The 21,000-nt window shown below is 30.5% G+C and overlaps 1 protein-coding gene across 1 annotated transcript; it reads right to left on the bottom strand.

Annotated features, from left to right (window-relative positions):
* Positions 1-2,245: 2,245 nt before the first annotated feature.
* LOC107999135 (lissencephaly-1 homolog) lies at positions 2,246-20,885 on the bottom strand. The gene is made up of 7 exons (XM_017058800.3): positions 20,745-20,885; positions 17,094-17,241; positions 7,403-7,556; positions 6,554-6,760; positions 5,533-5,943; positions 4,828-5,176; positions 2,246-3,964 (listed from the first exon to the last, which is right to left on the bottom strand). Exons 2-7 carry the CDS (start codon positions 17,129-17,131, stop codon positions 3,891-3,893), a joined length of 1,233 nt encoding a protein of 410 aa, XP_016914289.1. The 5' UTR covers positions 17,132-17,241; positions 20,745-20,885; the 3' UTR covers positions 2,246-3,890.
* Positions 20,886-21,000: the final 115 nt, after the last annotated feature.

The following is a 21,000-nucleotide window of genomic DNA, read 5'->3' as shown; positions in this document are numbered from 1 at the left end:
TATCATTTCTAAGAACAAAAATATAATCTTGAAATTGTGTTAATTTAAAATCTAAAAAAAAAAAAAATAATAATTTAAATCTAATTTTCATTATTATTATCTGATGTTCTTATATCTCATCAAACTATAACTTATGATTTATTTATGTATTATTAATTAAATAAAGTAAAATTTTGACATAAGTTTATAATAATAATATTATAATAAATATATAGTTAATGAGAATTTCTTATTGGCACTTTTATTATGTAGCAGTATTTAATAATAAATTATTTTCTATTATGGAAAATATTTATGAATTTTAAAATATTTTTTAACTCATAAAAAAAAAAACAATGTTATTTTGAATAACGAGAGGACAAAAATTATTATAAATTATATACCTTTTACATTTTGCACTTAAAACATAAATTCTTTCTTCTGTAGATTAGTAATTTGCAAAAAATAATTCTTTATATGTTTTAATGTATTAAAATAAAAAATTCTCAGAGAAAGAAACAATATAAAGAAATACAAAATAATTTTAATCTTCAAGTGAAAAGAGCATTGAAATAATGAGATCGTCCAATTTTAACTAAACTGTTCTTTTATGAATTTAAATCATGTAACTAATAGTTCTTCTATCAAAGTTATTTATAACAATTATAACAATGTATTTGATATTAAAAATTTAATACATTAAAATGAACTTTCGTTAACAAACACCAAAATTTGTACTGTTCTTTATAGATTATCTTATATATATTAAAAATTGTACTAATAATAAATATTGATGAAATTAAAGTTTGTAAAAATATAAAAACATCAACAAGTTTACATTAATCTCATTATATCATACTGGCCATCTTATTCAAAATATATCTTTCAAATTAATAATTTTTGACATTAATATATTTCCAAAATTGTATTGTCATTTTCTTCATGTTCTATCTTCAATTGTACATATATATATATATATATTTGATCTTTTGATTTGAATTTTAAATTTATGAAAAGAATTGTTATTGACGATCTTATTATTGTAAGCTCTTTCTTAATGAGCCATTCACGCATAAGACAAGTATTGAACTCGCCATAGCGGTTTCTTAAAACATGTCCATCCTTTTTTCCCTTATTTCCCTATAGACTCGCTAATATTTTTTTATGTTCCAATAACAACAACAACGCAAGGATTTAATGGAAAAATTTGTCGATGTATACGTATATATCACAAATGATGATAAAACTTTATTTTTTTTTTTTTACTCTACCAAACGTGTCAGCATCGTTTCTTTTTTATCGAAGGGCGGGTAGAAAAAGCGAGAAAAAAATTACTAAAGCAAGTGCAACGGAATTTACGAAAAGCAACTACGACATTACTTTTATTACGTCATCCTACGTATAAATACCGAACATCGAATTGTGTTAAGTTTAACTGTTCGGTACGCGTATTTTCGTTTTCACTGCTCAATTACAATAATATAATTGTGTGTATACATATATACACACACGTATTTTTGTGTATATACTTGTGTATGTGTATGTATATTTATATATATATATATTTATATATATATATATATATATGTATAATATATACCATATATCATAAATATATATGAGTATATACGTGTTCGTGTACGTGTGTTAGTTTTTTTCTCTTTCTATATTATAAATGTAAAATACTGACATGCATGTACTTGCGGAGTCGTGACTTAAATCGTACGCATTGCTCGCTTCTATGGAACTTGCGAGTATCGTACATGCCTCGCGAGCGAAATTGAGGTGCACAAGGTCGGTCGATTGACAACAAAGAAAGAGAGAAAGAGAGAAAGAACGAAAGAAAGAAAGAAAGAAAGAAAGAAAGAAATTCGTTCTGCTTTTTCGCGCGAGCCTTCAAACACTGTGTACGCGTGCGATCCTGTCACGCTCCGATTCCGAAAGAATCGTTTTGTACAAGAGTGCTACATTAAAAAATTCTGTCGGGAGAAAGAAAAGTGGACAAAAGATTAGATCGACGAACGAACGAAGCCTGTTTGTTCACAAAACAAAACGTTACAATCGGTCTTGTCTTCTGGAAGAATTTCTATAATTTCACCGGGTTGTTAGACGAATAGGGAGAGTTGTTCCTCCAAAAGAACAGAACTTCCAGTATCGTGATTAACTACGGTTTTATTACCAATGAATCGAAAAATTATCGATGGCAAACAACGATGCACGAACGACGACGAAACACACAGATAGTACAGCAGAACGAAGTTAAATCGATTTAATGAGAATTTCCTTTTTATTTTTTCAACAAAATAATAATTTACTTTTAGACGACATCGAGTCAAATGGTCTCGGAATTTAAGGGGAACGAATGGACACGAGCAAGAGGGAGGCGCTTACTTAGACGAGGAAGGAAAAATGGTAGGAAAAATGTGATAGCGGATAATTAGATATGATTTGAAAAATCGGCCTTAATTAATTAAGCATTGTTACACGAAGTCTCGACGAATGGCTGCGTAAGTATATGTGTGTGTTGTGTGTACCGATCGATCGTACACTCGTGGCCTGATTCTATTTTTCCCTTTCCTTTTTTTTTTTTTTTCTCTCTCTTGTCTACGTTACGTCTGCGCTACCGCTAATAGTAGTTTAGAGCTAAATATACAACTAGTACCCCTCATATCTCGGGACCCACGCAACGAATTATGCGGCTGAAGTACTTCCATACGAATACACGCTTGCACGTTTATTTTTCATGTTTTTCTTTTTTTTTTTTTTTTTCTTTTTTTATCGCACGCTCCACTCGGCCGTCCTTCTAATATTAATAATGCACGTTGATTGGACGCCACGCACTGCCGAAAGCCATTTCATTTCATTTTTTTTATCGGTACATTTCTTTGCGTCGCGTTCGCCTTCGGCCAATCCCTTTCTTGTTGTCGAGAGAAATAATTCGAAATATTTTTGTCGCATGAAGAGCGGTACGCAAATACATTATACGGATAAAACGTTCCAAACAAACGCTCGTTGATTTCCAATTATTATTCAATCTGAAAATCTGTTCCCTACGTTCGTCACACGCGTTCGCACTTTTGTTATTACATCTTATACGGTTGCTTTGTACGAAGGAACATGCTACGTACTCGATTAAATTGACGCTCGGCATACTCGGTGAAACGGTTCACGCTCTCTATGCTTCCTTCTTTTAATACGTGTATGCGCACACGCGTATATGTGTGTATCTCTGTGTGTCATACGTATCTCGGTGTCATCTTCGGATGTCACATCGTCAAGAACGCTCGAGGAGAGGTCAGCAAATGAGAACGAGCGACCATGATTCTTCTTGTATCTCGGAGACATGACACACACCCGAAATTCCCATTATCGTCGGTGGATCGAGGAGGACGACACGTTTTAACAAGCCAGATGTGTATAGCAATTAGTAGCACACTTCGCAAAGGGATGAACGATCGATCAATCATTCGAATGAACATGTACAATGTTGTATTATTATTTTTTTTTTTTTGATAGTCACGCGACTTGAATTTCCTTTCTTTCTTCTTTTTTTCTTTTTCCCCTTTTTTTTAACCGTCGATGAAATTATGGCAATGTCCTCCTCACGAAAGAAAATTAATCTCGACCGACTCTCCTCGAATCGTGCAGTTCATTACCGTAAAACGTATATGTAATATTAATAATTACTAATTATACTTTATTATAAATTAATTAAAGAGCTCTTAATCGTACATGTTTATGTGTGTATAATAATATTAATATTAATAATAGTAGTATGTACGATAACTTTTTTTGTTTGTAGCAGCTTACTCTCTCGGCCGTTTTCATCGAATTCGACGCGCATCGTTCGCCTTCTCTCCAAAATCTTTCTTTCTCGACGAAGGTTCAACGAGACCCTGATGTTTTGGTGACTAGCGGCACTCCCAGATCTTCACCGTTTGATCGACACTACCGGTGACCACATAAGGATGGCTTTTGTGAAAATCTACGAAAATATGATTGTATTAGCAATTTGTCGAATATTAAATGTATGAAAAGTTTCAAGAATATTTCGGGAATATCAATATCTGAAACACCGAAGAAAACAATTTTTAAATTTGAAAATGTCAAGTACAGCAGAGTTGAATTGTTTATATTCGAGTGATATAGATTGCATAAATCTTTTATTAAATTTTTATAAATTTAATCCTTTAGAGAATTCTTCTTGAAAAACGGAACGAATAAATTAGACAAATAATTTTTTTAATATTTAAAAATATACTGAAAAATACGTAGAATACGATAAATAATTTTGATAAATAAAAATTTAGTAAACACACTAATCATGCATAAAGATAAGAAAATCATACAATATTCAAATAATGGTAACGAGAAAAATTGCAAGATTATTTTATTCAACTGATAGATACGCCGATATGTAAGCTCTTTCGATCAATGTATCGTAAAAATAGCGTGGCGTGTATCGCATAATCTATAATCTCTATATTATAAATCAAGGTTCTACCCTGATATGCGATTCAATTTATTTCAATATCAATCAGAATATAATAAATTACTCCAATTACTCTATTACACGTTTTTGGAATACGCGAAAAACCTGAAAATAGAAGAGAAATGAATAAAAATGAAATAATAAAATATTCCAAACAATCAATAATGATAATTAAACGAAGAAAGAAAACAAAAATACCTTCTTATAAGTTACACAATACGTGGAAAAATTCAATTCGTTATTGGATCTCTTAATCCCTTTAAGTCGGCTAGCTCTGCTGTACTCTCATGAGATCAATCTTCTTAAATTTCCAAGTGTAGTAAACGTGTTTCGCAATCGATGGAATTGTTACTCACCAACGGAGGTGCAGAAGTGGACGTGCGCCTCAAGGGTTTTCATTACCCGTTTGTTGCGCGTGTCCCAGACTCGCAGGGTCTTATCGTCAGAGGCACTGACGATGAACTTGCCACCAGGATGGAAGACGATGCCGCGGACCCAGTTGTCGTGTCCCAAGAGGGCGAAAAGACAAACACCGGCACCGACATCCCACACACGAATTACTTTATCTCGCGAGCCAGATGCGAGGAAAGGTCCTTCATGGGCACCCTTATTGTCTGCCCCTGCTGCAGCGTTGATCGATGCTCTTGCACTGTCCGGTGCCCATGCGATACACTCCACTACGTGTTCGTGATCTCTGAGTTCGACCTGAAAACGCAGACACGTTATCCACTTGTTTTACAATGGAGGGAAATTCGAAATTCTTATCTTTAAATTTATATTTACATTATTGGGCACTTGGCTCGGTTTCAATCGATTGTGATTAGATTCTTAACTCTAAGATTAAAGTGATGAAGTGACTCATGGCCAACTTAATTCCGTTACATAGTGTTTTATCATTATTTTAAAGATTTCATCAATAAGGAATAACGATCCAACAATTAATGATACTCTCAATTACAAAGATAAAGTTATAATACATTTGTAATACTATAAGAGATATTGACGAGTTAAAATATATTTACAAATTCTTGTGTATTTTTACACAAAAATTAACAGCATACCTTTGTTTCCTTCGTTGCCACGTGCCAAACTCGTACCGTTTGGTCGTTCGAGCAACTAGCTATTAATTCTCCGCAAGGACTGACTCTGGCCATCCGCACCCATTCTCTGTGCCCCGTTAACGTTTTAACACAATACCCTGTCGCTACTTCCCATATTTTGATGGTCTTATCCCTAGAGGCGCTCACTACGAAATCCCCTTGTGGCACAAATGCGACAGAGCTGACACTATGATCATGTCCGTGCATGGTTTTCACGCAGGCGAACGACTGGTGAAAGTCCCATAACTTAATAGACATGTCTGCACTGCATGAGACTAACAGTTTCCCGGAGACATCGAAGGAAACGTCCTGTACGCTGTCAGTGTGCCCCTTCAACGTTCTTTCGAATTCGCCGCTTTCGAAGTCCCACACCTAAAAATAAAATTAAATTGAATAACACGAGAAAAATAGTTTTCGCTAACCGGATGGTAATTTATAAAATGAACGAAAACATTTGTCGTTGGTTTCTACTTCTTAAAATGATTTAAATGATGTAATTAATGGTTAATTAATTTCGAATTATAAATGTACAATTGAATCGTTGCAACTATTTTTAGTTATTTGGATTCCTTTTACGGACAAAATATCGTCGGTTATTACAAATATCTTTTCTAAAATATACTTTTTTCAATAAATTTTATAGCATGCATATTACTTATGTATTATTGTATACAGTGAAATTTTTCTGTGAGAATAATTTTACATTTATCGATTTACTTTCTCTTACGTGGTAATAAGAGATAATAATTTTTTCGATGACTTCACGTTGAATATTCTGATATACTTACAAAGTGAAATTTCACGCGTATCGAGATTCCAAGACAATGAATTTCAACCGCTCAATTATTCATCTTACCGAGGAACAAAGATAAAAATATTGAATACAGGTCAAACGTTATCATTCTTATAACAACGCACACGTTTTATTTTTGCCATAGCTTAACTTCAATCACTCTTTCAACTTCAAAGTCAATGATTCTACCTTGATAGTGGCATCTTCGCTGGCAGATACTATAAGACTAAAAACCGGATGGAAAATAACTCTGTTGATAGGAGCTCTGTGTCCAGTAAGACTGTATTTTTCGGGTGGCCTTGGTATCCACTCGGATGGTGATCGTTTGCTACGTGTCGGTGCTCCTTCGATGAATTCCTTCTCAGCTTCAGAGAGTTTGGATTCCAGTTCCATTACCTACAATGTTTAAAATGATATCGTTGTCTTTTATCTTATTTATAACAATTATCTTATATATATTGTTATACGTAAAAATTTTAATATAATTTCTGTTTCGCGCTATTTAAAATTATGAAAAATTACTAACAAAAATTTGAGTTCATATCCACAGTCTTACAGAATCAAAGATAGTCATTTCTTTTTTTGTATAATTTTATTCTTTAATGACACATTCGCTGCAATTTATGCAGACGATTCAATTATCTAATACCTGGTAGCGTTGCTGACGTAATTGTTGTTTTTCTTTTTTTTTCTTTTTTTACTTGTATATGTTTTGACAAAATAATAAATAAATGGTATTACACAGAAATTATATCGTAGTAAAAAGTAAATCCTTTTAATTTCTAATAATTAAAATTAATCCTAGAAATTATTTCAAAATACTAAATATCTTAATTAAAATAGATATATTTTATACATTTTCACAATTTTCTAAAGAAGATATTTGTATTTTTCTCCAGACATTTCATTTTCCAAATAATTGTTGCCAAGTATCCTTCTTGTTAATGATGAAAAAAGAAAATTTACCATTCCTAAAAACTTATTAATGAAATTTTAATTAATCAAGTTTTAAAATTTCAAAATATATAAATATTTTACCTTCTTTTGCAAGCGTATGACCGAGGTCCACTTCTTTTCCAGAAGACCTCCATATTTTCTCTCCACTTCCCCAGGCATATCGGCTTCTTTCTTAAACGCCTCAAGCGCATCTTGATAACCATTGGTGCTGAGATAATCCGCAATCGCCTTATTTCTGAAAAAGCACATTAACTATAGCATATCTTTGAGGCTAGTTAAACATTGCATTTGTCCTTGTTAAAACCAGTTTCAAGTAGTAGGCATAATCCATTAAACAGCGTATGAAAACTTTTTCCTGAGCATTAATTATCGATGGAAAAAAAAAAAAATAATCCACTCGATTGTTATTTTTTATATATTGTATTACTACTATTCGACATATAAAAACACGTCATTCAGCAAATTAAAGAAGATGAATTTTTCAAAACATTTGTTAATCATTTTAATTTATTCATAGATCAATTTATTTCCTTTCTTTCTTTTTTTTTTCCATTGCAATTATTTTTATATTAATTGAATTTAAAATAATGTGAAAAGTGTTTTAAATATCGTATTAAGGAAATCGATATATTAACAATCATAAAATAAAATACATATTAAGTGAATGTTTAATCTTTACAGTATTTATTATTTATTACAAATCAATTTACTTTAAGTGGTTTCCTACTTTTAACCACCAATATAATTTATCATAATTAGGCGATGGATCTCTACACGTATTCAATAATCCGTTAATTCATAATGCGAATCTTAATGACGTCCTTTTGTTTACAAATGAAATATATCGTCATTGAAATTCTCTCAACAAGACGAAGATGTGATCTTTGTGTTAGCGGAAGTAACAGAAGTACTTGAACATTCTCCGTTAGCCTCATTTTGCGAAACACACTTTCTTCGTCAACGTGTGAAATAACGCCGCGAACTTGCACGTATCACTACGCCTTCACAGTACAGAATGTTACAGAAATTATAATATTTATACAATTAGAATATTTATATTATCACCTAATCTAATATTTTCTTATAATTGCGTAAATTTTTCCATTCTTGTATTTATACAACCACAATCCATTTTTTTATTTGCAATTATTTATATAGAAAGTTCTATAATAAAAAATTTTCAACGCTAATTTATTATATTTATATCCATACGCAGTTCTATTATTCATAGCATATAAATAAAAACGATGATTACGATAAAATAAATATAATAAATTAACACGTAAATGCATAGAATACATTTTTCATAAAAGAAATTCAAGTTTCTTCTCATAAAATAAACGTTCCCAAACTTTTGAATCGTAGTGTACACATAACTCACTTCCTTGCACGTGTAGTAGACGTATAGAGTGTCTATCAGACATCGTTCTTACGTGCAACGCTTGCGAACAAGTTACATTCATATCTCTAAAGAATTTGAAATCTAACGCAGCGCTATCTCGCGGCTAAGCCAAGTATCGATATAGTTTTCAAGATAAAATGACATTTGGCTAACAACTGTTTGCAAGCTAGGCCGATACAATAGAGGGCACAGGTTGAGTACGTGGGAAAGAGATTGAAAGTCGGGCAGAATTATGTCGGGGTGAAAGGCCTGAAGTCGGTCGTTCGTCTCTGTTCACCTGCTTCCACGTGATAGTACGTGGCGAATTATCACTATAAGTTTTGTTCCGCACCGTTCAAATGCCGGCAAACAAAGTAAACACAGCCGGAAAGCGTGATCGATTCTCTTTCAGCGATCCTACAGATCCTTTCACTTCATCGAACGGGACAACATAATAAATTACCATCGCTATACGAGAAACCACCACTTTACCGTAGTATTCCGGGTTGGCCATTCCGCTAATTATTCACGAGTGTTTTAGGAACCGGCCTTCTCTCGAGCAGAGAAAGTTACAGGTGAGCGAAAACATATTCGTCGAACCGTCACTCGAGGCAATGGAAAAAAAGGAAAAAGAAAAAGATCGATCCATTTTTTCGATCGAAATTTATACCAGACTGAAAATTACTATGCTTTATGGCGGACAAACTAGACAAAAATTTTCGTTGTTTATGCTAGCATAAATTTCAAGGATCTCGAGGGTCGCTCGACCGACCCGATCTTCTTTTATAAGACGAAGACGATCCCTTTCCCACTCTCTTTGCCTCTTCTTTTTCTATTTACTTTACACACCCGTCAACGGGTATCGCGTACACGAGATATAAGGTTTCCTCGCAGGAACGAGAACTGCACTCGTATATACGTACGAGTTTAGATTCTTTTCATGAATTTTGTTTACATATTTGTTATATTCGAATTAATTTATTTCGCGAATATATCTTCTATTTCAAAGTTCTATTTAATTAAATTAAAAAAAATTTTATTGTGACCGCTATTATTAAAGGATTATAAATATACGATTGGTAAATATATGATTAGATACATAACCTCAAAATATTCGATTATTAATTATGGAGTTTGCGTTCCTCTCACTTAAATGTAAATTATAAAATGTGTGAAACAATTCGTGACTAAGTGATACTAGCAAGAGTAGTGTATTATCTAATATTTTACACATACATTATATTACGCGTGTCTTCAATAATAATACTAGGTTATGTTTCATTACAATTTTATATATTGCATGTATAAATAAAAACGAGGATTAAATAAAAAAATATGTTGGAAGAAAAATTTTAATAAAATATTATACATTTGCAAAATAAATGATAATCTATTGCTGAAAATTGATAATATTATCTTAAAACAGAAAAATAAAGTGGAATTTAAGAGTTTAATGCCATAACAATAATTACAAATTTTATATAGAAAGATACATGTAATTCAAATCTTTTTCAATAATTTTATTACCAATCATCTACCACTATAAAACACAATTTTAATTTCTTTCCATTGCTTTTTGCAAACAATTATATTTTCTATTCGCACTTAAAACCTCTGACAATCATCGGTACATAAGTAAACGTAGTCACGGAATAAATTCAGATAATCAACGCTGTTTGTATCATTAAATGCTTATTATCATTTAATAGGGTATATATATGCTTACAAGATAACTCGGATTAATTTCACTGCAATAAAACCAACCGGCGCGGTTATTAACTACATATGTAAATTTCAAATCTTAATTATAGCTTCATATAAATCGGAATAAGAAGATAGTAAATTTTAGAAAGTAATTCTTATTTCAATCAACGAAAGTTTTCCACTTCAACGAGCCTATTACTTTTGTAAATAATTTTCTTTCTTTAAATAATAATATAAGAAAGGAAAAAAAATTAGATAACGAGTATCGATTGTGGTGAAATGTATAGTCGATCTTGCCAACAAGTTAATTTTGTGGCAAACGACCAAAACAATCTATTTATTCGTGGCTAACCTTTCTATCATTTTAAGAGAAATATATCGCTATTGAAAATTATTGCAACATTTTCGTGGTAAAAGATGATAACACGATTTCTTTCTCGAACGAAACAAATTTGTTTCTCTTTGTGGTAAAAACGAATCGCGTTAGTTTAGATTAGGTCAGATATGATTGTGTAATAATCGTTTAAATCGCTTCGAACACAAACGTGTTCTTTTTCTTTAAGGCAAACGAAATGTGCTATTTTTATTATTTTTCTAACATGCGTCGAAAGTTTTACGAGAGTCTAGTTTTTATGAGAAGATCAATAAACCTGTAAAAAGTTTAAAAAATAATTATTTGCAGATGCAGATTATTACGTAATAAAAAAAATAAGTTAATATACGAATTAATTTTTTTTTTCATAGTTTATAATAAATTCGTAAGCTGTCGATATAAATTTGCGCCCTTACGATTTTTTTCTTTTTCATAGTTTTAATAAAAATATTTATGATTTCACGAGAAAATCAATTATATAATAACGTGATAAAAATTATAACGAATTCTAAATCGAAATAACAGGCGCAAATTTTATGGAAATCTTTAAAAAAAAATCGTCTCTTATCGTAATAATATCCTGTTACGCAAGATAGACCAGTTCTTTCTATATGAAACGCATGTACACGTTAAAAATGTCATTTCTGTCGGGGGTGCAATTCTTTGTTCCATCCCTTCGAACATCCCTCGAAACCCTTTACGCAGTAATACCTATCGATCGCGTTTTACACCACTTTCACCCTTCTCCCCTATTATTTTCCACTTTCTTATATGGTTAACGAAACAGAATAGGAGAAACGCTGGCAAATGAAGGGGAGGAGCTTTATCGATTGCTAGCTCTCATTGTAGCCAACCGATCTTTAACTTTCGTACGCACACACACACACACACAGACACACACTCGATACACTAAGGACTCTGCGCGATTTGACGTGCACATTTCGACTTAAAATTTATTATAGCTTATACGTCATTTTTGTTTTTTTTTATTATTGTTCATTCGAAAAATCGAATTTTATTTCACTTTTTAAATCGCTTGACGTAAATATCCATTGTATATAAATTTCTTTTTAAAAATATTAATTTCGATCACTTTTCATTGCAGAAAACGAATCGATGGATTCGAAGTGATATCAATTAACTGGTTATTCAGTGATTGATTTCACCGCTGTTTTCATGCTTTTCACATTAATAATCTTGTTTCAGCAAAAAATAAATAAATACTTCATCAATTATTTCGAATTTAAATCTATTACTTCCTGGTAACGAAAGCTAGTCATCGAGAATCTATTAATATTGCTACGTAGCAATTTTCTTGTTTCCCGGATTTCAACGTTTTAATGATCGTTTCAATTTTTGCAAAATGCAAACAAATAAGGAAGTGAAAAAGAACAAGTTATCGATTACAAGACAGGATCGATGATCGTTTTAACAAGGAGGCTTAAGTTTCACTTGATAACTCGAAAGATGATACACCGGAGCTCGATAAGAGATATCGTAGATGATATTCTGAGTGGCCACCTGTAATGATCAATGAAACCCTTTATCATGCTATCTATCTTCTTTGTCTATGTTTATTCCTTTATTTCCAAGATTTTGTTGTACTTTAACATGCGTAATGACGCACGTTTAACCAGCCACTTCCGAGTAATTTTACTTTTAAATATTTTCAGTAACCAGATGTTTTTGAAATTATGCTTCTAAATATTTAAATATTGCAATTAATACACACGAGAAGATGATAATTATTTTTCTTTTATTTTGTCTTTGAATCGCGATATTTTTTTTATTACTCGTGTTCGAAACAGTGAATCAATTTAAAATGTTCTTAACTTTTGAGGACGTAAACATCTCGAATAAATTCGAATAAATTTACTTATATTTTTCTAGAGTTTTCATTTTTAATCGTTCCTCGATACGTTCTCTAATGCATAATAATAATAATAAATCAAACAAAAAAATTATGAAGCATGTGTTAACAGAAAAGACATTTATAAATTTTGCATACAGAATGCTAATTCAATTACTCTATCATATTTATTTTTAGACTACCGTTCTCTATAGCTTCGATAAATTATTTCTACATCATTTTCCCACGATACATTCCATTCGTTCGATATATTGTTCTTCAACTCTGTTTCGCAATATCGTAAATATCGTTTTGATTTTTAATGATATTTTTTTAGTTTCTCTATATGCCCTTTTAACGCAGTTATTTCGTAACACAAGAATCTATTAAAATATATGATTATTTTATATCGTTAATATTTATAAAAAAAATATTAGAGCAAATCCATGTACGTTCCCATTCATATTATACGACATTGAACGCTCAATTTCTCTACTATGTGATCTAACCTAAAAACAATTTACCTATGTATTTGTCGCAATCAAGATTGTAACATTCATTGCATACGACACATTCTCCGCATATATTATATCATACTTCGATTCTATATTATGACCTACTTAAATGCCGCGTAATACCGCGTTCTCAGTCTGTTAATTGTAAAATCGTAATTTTTCGTTCGTGATTCATTCGTTTCGCGTATTAATGCGAAATCGTAGCTGTATTCGTAAACGTGCATAAAATTTCATGGAATAGCACGTGCAGTTTGACGCAAAAGTTCTCGAATGAGATTCGACAATACAATTAGAATTATTGAATTGTAATTATATGGATAATTAAAACTGAAAATGTGCCGATAAAAATATTCGCTGCATAATTTTAACAATAACAAGAATAAAAAAACATATACGATAATTCTATCTTTTTACGTTCTGAAAGACAATGAAAACGATTTCCAATGGACTAGTGTTCAGCTCTTTAGTCACTATTATCTATCCTCTGAGAGGTTATGTTCGCTTCGAAGAATAACAAATGCATATATGTTAAGTACGTAGACGATGAATCAAATAAAAAGATAATCATTAACGAACAATGTTTTTTACAAATATACAGCCAATTATATACGGGATAAATAAAATTTAGTAGAATTTCTTATAGAAAATTCTACATCAATTACGTACCACTTCCGATCGAGACATACTACCATCCTACTTAAAGAAAGACCAATGAAAACACATGTCTCAACTCCCCACTACAACCTTAAGTGCTACACGATTAACCTACTGCTTAACATAATTTTTACAAATAGTATAATTAAGAAAATATAATGGCAGAAATTAGATGTTAAAGTTAAAAAAAAAAAATGAAAAATAAGAGTCTAAAGATTAAATAAAAATTCACAGATAACTTTCAGTTCATATATGCCACATGTTTCTTAAAAAAAAAAAAAAAAAAAATATAGGAGAAAACTTGAAAATTTATCTCAAGAAATTATGACCATATGATCCCCTGTCCCGGAATGCCATCGCGTGTCCCTACATTTCCTCGCTCCTGGTCATTTCTTTCTCTATGTGGTGGCGGGCTGCCGGCGGCGTCCACCGGTTCTTCGACGCGTTATCGATCCCGCTATTCGCGCGTGCTCGAGAGACGCCCTCTTCTGCGGCAGCTGCCGCGCACCACACGCGTCGATCCAAGACCGATTTGACGTCACCAGAATTAGTCAGCATCGATCGACATCACGATCGATGGTGTCCCGTTTTCCCCATTAATAACTTGACAAGGGAAATGTATCGCGAATATCAACCATCCTCCGGCTCTGCTATTGCTCTCTTTCGAGGAGAAAATAATTATGGAAAACGCAACCGTATTTTTCGTCACGCTCACTTATTGATCTTTGACCATTTCTGCCTTCGTTTCGCCCATCTCCGATTAATCGACCGTTCGAGGGTAACGATAAGGTTTCGGGCAGCGATGATGTTAGTTGCTAGGTTAGGTTAACCCTTTCGATGATCGATTGCTTCGTTCGATAAATTTGATTTAATTAGATAAGACAAATGAGATAATTTTGAATTTATTGCATATCACTTTCAATTTAGTTATCGTATTCAAAGAATTAATACAATTTCTTTTATAAATAATGCGAATAAATTAAAGATTCGAAGATTTCACGTGTGTATATGGAAATTTAAGGTTAGAAGAATTTAAGGTTTCGAGCAGCGATGATGCTAATTGTTAGGTTAGATTTAACTCTTTCGATGATCGATCGTTTCAATAAAACGATAGAATTTAATTTAAAGATTGCTGATAATGATAGTTGGATAAGAGAAATGAGATAATTTTGAATCTATTATGTATATCACTTTCGATTTATCTACTATATTCTGCATATTCAAAAAATTATAACTTTTTTTATAAATATTGCAAATAAAAATTTGAAGATTCCACTTAAACATTTTTCAAAATTTCCCATCTATTTAAGATTTTACTATGATATCACCATTACGATATATGTATATAAAAATTTAAGGTTAAAAGGATTGAAATTGACATTTCATAGTTGGTATTGACATTTTGCAGAATTGACATTTTTAGAATAAGAGAGAAGAAATTTGTTTTTGTGACTTTTGTTTTTGTTTACTTTATATAATGTATAAATTTCGTTGCTTAATCAATATTGCTAAAATAATATCAATTTTATCGAGTATGTACAACGTTATTATTTTTATTTTGAAATTCATTTTTTGAAAAAAATTTTATCCGATTCCCTCAATATGTAATATAATTTGTTTTCGTTTAAAAACTTCTTTCGCAATATCTTCATGAAGCGTAAAAACGTTTTCTGGTTCAAGTACAGCGATGAAAGTTCCGAAAGTACATACATACATGTATGTTTAACGTTGATTTTCAAGCAGTTTGAAAAATTGTACGTTTAAAACGAAGAAGAAAAATATCGAACAAGAAAAGTATAGAAAAAAATTTTATTTTTTTAACAGTTTCGTTAAGTTTCTCCTGTAACACGAATTTCTCTTTTACTATTCCATTTCCTACCGTATTAGACATAACGAGTGATAATTGATGATGACAATTAATTCACGTACTGATGATCTTGAATGAGACTAATGTTTACAGATCATTTCATTCGAATGGAATGAATGAAAACGTATTATACGAAATAAATCATGTAGTTTGAGATCACATCTCGTTTCGTATACCGATACTAAATATACTGAAATAATATAATATAATTATTATTTGAAATAATTATTATTCGTATAAACTTTTTGTTTGTATTATATCGTTTCTTAATTTTAATAAAATATTTTACAAAATATTAAAAAAATAAAAGGAAAAAAAGATATTATAGATTTCGATGTCTCGGTTCGTTTTATCTCATTTTCTGTCGTTATAAAAATAAAAGAAAAGAAAAATGAGCGAGTATGCAATAAGGCCTTTTGTTCTCGTGTATTCAACCAACATTAATGTGACCATACTAGATAAAATTTCGTTGCGTTGCAATCCCTTTCAACTTTTCCTTTTCTCGCGGATAATTTTGCGATGATACTACTTATTATGCTCGACTTGTACTCTCCTGCGTAACAATTGACATAATATGTGCTCTGTCACATCATACTTCTCTCTGCCTTACAAAATCCCTCAAGAATTCTTGTTAAAATTAACATACATAAATATTCATCGATACTTTGCTTCAGTTTACAAACAATTGCTCGCATATATCTCTTACTAGTCTTATATTTTTTTAAGTTATCTATTTTTTTCTATTCGTACAAATTAGAAATATACATTGAACGATTTTCCTTAAAATAAAATACTCTTGTTTCAAACGTGCCAGAGGGAAATATTTTATGAATTATTTAAGATTAAATTATATATTATTCGTTGTTAAATCCAAACGATTGTAACTAAAGTTCTACAACCATTGAATTGATTTATCGTCGTTTCTAACCGATTTCCTAAACTATAATCAAATATGAATCATCCAAGATTAAGAAGAAACTGATCAAGCTCCTTTCCCCATCGCAGTCCATAGCTGGTGCTTCTTCATTAATAATTAGTATGCATTGCGTGTTACAAAACACGCTCTGGCTATAATCGTACGATAAAAATTTCACGTAGCATATTTCTTTTCCGCAGATGTTTCGCAATAACAATATATACATCTTTACTGTTCAATTTCGATCCTGTTTAAATTATAAAAACTTTTTATCCAAATGTTTTTGATCATATTTTTAAGAGTAAAATAATAACTCTTTGCTTTCATAATATTTAAAAAATATCCAGAGATTATCTAAAGAAATATTTTACCAAGCACAACTAAATATGTGAAACTTCGTTTATCTAAACTTCACTTATTGGAAGGAACAATAATCGTATAAATTATTTATTGTGTGGAAAGGTTTAAGTGCAATGCCCGATAATTTTTTAGTAGGATAAATTTTTAACTTACAACTCCTCCCTCTGACGTTGAGACAGCACCATTTTCATGATCCTTGCGTGTGTTTATTGGCTGATACTCAACAGTGATTCAAATGAGCGCGACTAGATTCTTCTCCAGTCAGCTCCTGATTAGTTTAATACCCAGCCATCGACATCGCCTGTAATAAAACATAAAATGTTCAATTTTTACTTGAATTCCATATTAATAAATTGTAAGGATTAAAAATTATAATGATGCTGCATTCTAGAAAAAAATGTATATTAAATATGTATTATAATGTATAATATTTATAGGATAAAAGAAGCGATGGAAGCGATAGTGAGGTATTTTTTTTAAATTTCATAAAAATTTTCTTTAAATATTATTATGAATAATATACAACATAATCATCAATTGTGATTATACAGATTCTAAAATTAGATTGAAAGTAAAATTAATTAAAGAAATGGATAAATAATACTAGAACTAGTACAGTCAAATAGTTTTTTCTTGAATATATTGTATATTTTTGCATGCGTAAAAATATATATGTTTCTGTATAATTTCTCATTTTGAAATTCTTCATAAATAGATTAATATTTATAATTTATTAATATGAAAGAATTTTATCAATTTCATCGTTAAAAATCAAAATTTGTATATCATATATCTTATATCTTAATCCATCAAATATCTTAATCTTCAAATGTATTCATTAAGAATTGATAATCTATTATAAGATTCTTTTCACTTGTTCAACTTTGATTTTTATTAATTATTATTGAATATACGCGTGTAAAAATACATAACACTTAAAACTTTATTTTTAAGACAATTATTATATATAAAATTTCTATTTTTTAATGTAAATAATAAAATATAAATCAAATTTTGTAATGCTTATTTTGATGAAAAAAAGAAAAGAATAGTTAAAAAAATATTAAGATAATAAAAAATTTGAGGATACAAGTCAAATAATTCACAAATAAATAAATAAAAAAAAATGTAATACGAAAAAAAGAAAAATAAATTCAATTATAGAAACAAAAAATTAAAAAAAGAAGTTTTTTTTTATTCAATAAAAAAGAAGAAAGAAATACACAAACATATATCCTAAAATCTTTAATGAGAACAATAATATGTGTAAATTCTTATAATTTATTTTACTTTCTATCAATGGAAAAACAAGGCGATTCAACAAAAAAATATAATTTATTTTTTTTTTTACTGCTAAAATAATGAGATTATTAACATTATAAATTTAATTAATATTGTAATTTAATTATAAAATGATAATAAAAATTACATTTTTCTATTAAATCAAGATTTATGAAAACAATCATTTTTTTATTTTTTTATTATAAAATTAAAAAACATAATCTAGACCAAGAAATGATTTTATTGAATTATTTGTATTTTTATTTAAAAAAAATTGATATATGAAGAAAGAAAAAAATATAGCTGCGTTTATAAATATTAAATTTAATTTTTCGTAATATTTATTTTACAATTAAAACAAAAAACTTCATTTAAAAAATAAATAAAATCATTTTTCTTGAACAATATAATTTTAAAAACACCATATTTAATCGAATTGATAATATTAACAATAAAGCAAATTTTTATATAAAATAATTCTATATGAATGTTATCACAGAAAAAAAAACATTTCACTATATTTTTCTATATTCGTAACGATTGCACAATAATTGTTAAAGTATAGTATATATTCGTAAACAACATTTGTAAACATCAACATATGTATACTCATATTTTTCACTTTGTCTATCACTAATTCTTTGTTCGTATAAATTTATATATTTATATTTTAAGTGAGATTAAACGCGTTATTTAAACACAAAAATCAATACATTATCTATGTTATAAATTGTAAGTGTTATTACAAAATTTATCTACAAACAACGTACAAGTATTAGAATATTGATTATATTCTCTGCGAAACCCACCCTCGCGATGCAATCCGTGGAATGACATAACATTTGGCAAAATACGCGGGCCACGATCAAATAATAGAAACGAATTGGACAATGATGTTTAAATGACGATTACAAAAGTCTAACGTAATTGGTGAGTACGAAATGAAATCAACCAATTAGAATGAACGAATCGAGAGCGGCCATTTTTCCCCGGTAACATTCGAGTTTGATCGACAATTAAAAAACTTTTGAGAACAATCTTTCGATTGTTTTCGTAAGAAGTCTTGTACGCAAAGAAACGTGTCATGAGAAGAAATACTTTAAGAGGAAGGACCTTGACAATCGAGAAAGCGCGCTGCGTCGTCGCGACGCTTTATGACGATGCTTATCGGCGCGATGCGCCGTAATCGATAAACCGGCTGTCCGCCCACCCTCGTTGCTGTGTATTTCACCTTACGGTGCATTCAAATATTCATGGCGGCCTCTTTTAATTCTCTAATTCAGTCATGTTAATATATTCTATAAAAACTTATGATCAAGTCTAAATACATCTGATTGACAACATCTGTATTAACTACATTAATTTTTTTTGACATTTATTTTTCACGTATTTATTTTATTACGAACCAATTTATATAATTTGATAATTATTTTTATTACAAAATAAATTTTTGTAATAAAAATCTATCTTCATTAAGTTGAAGAAACTTGAATTTATAATGAAGTTTTTATAATATTAAAAAAAACACAAATATTATTTTAAAGTATTGTACCATTATATCATTATATTATCAATTGTATCATTAAGAAATTGTTTTCTAATTCGTGAATTTAAACTAAAATGCATTTATATGTAATATTAATGACCAATGATTTTTTTGTAAGCTATTTCCGGGATCATCAGTACGGGTGAGCGACTCTTGGCCTTCTCGACCCCGCAACTATACTACGACAATCTACCTGTAGCTTCGCTTTTCTTAACTAATCTACTTATATATTAGAATGAAAAATTAAGTTAAAATCATTGATAGATCCAAACATCAAAGCGATTTATTTTTCGCGCGTTCAACAAGATAAAATGAAATTCATTTAATAATAATGCTAATTTTCAAGAAATAACTTTAAAAAATTTCAACTTACAATAAGAATTTATAAATAATCATTGCATTTGTATTCCACATAAGAATATCAATAAGAATTTAATTCGATGACAGACTCGACAGCTGATCGCTGACTCGACAGCAACTAGTACAAACAACGTCTGTCAAAAGATGCAATCAGAACATTATTGCAGATTACTTGACAGATAAGATAATGCTCAAGTCTAAAGAAAATGAAATTCAGTACAAAAGTTTATGTACAATGGCTCGGCAGTTGCGACAAAGCGGTTGTACTACCGCACAACGCAAACGGTCATTCGCGAAAAAATCAATTCGAAGTGACGTGCAACATGTATGTTGAATATGTGTGGAACATAGTTGGATGACTGACTGAAAGTCACCAACCAGAGTTTAAATCGGTTTTTGATCAAGTATACACTGTCAGACAATGTCACGTCGATCAAAAAGCGCTGCTACAAAATCGTAGGACGAACGCGGAACAACCGTTTGTTGTAAATCGTGCACGGCCATTTTGCTAGAACCTGTCACGTCTGGTTGCTGTAGATTTTAGAGTCAGATCAACCTACGAAGTAACGAATACAATGTGGGAATCGAAGCTCACATATTTAGCATTCGATACTCACTCTTTTTGTCGGAGTAGTAATAACCGGGATCCTTTGAGATCGGAAAAAAAATCACAGGAAAACCGGACGAACACAACCACCGAAGAACTACTGGAGATAACTTCTGCGATAGGACTGTCTCACAAGGTGGCGCCTGCGAAAGTCTTCTTTCTTAACGCATGCGCTAAATATCGATGTCACTAATCTTTCTCACTGCCCGAGAGAACTATATTTCGATATTGTAGTCACTAGGGAATTTTCCATTAATTGCATTTAC

Source organism: Apis cerana, linkage group LG6 (assembly GCF_029169275.1).
Source record: "Apis cerana isolate GH-2021 linkage group LG6, AcerK_1.0, whole genome shotgun sequence".
NCBI classification, from domain to species: Eukaryota; Metazoa; Arthropoda; class Insecta; order Hymenoptera; family Apidae; genus Apis; species Apis cerana.
This window is presented reverse-complemented; position numbering and strand designations above follow the sequence as displayed.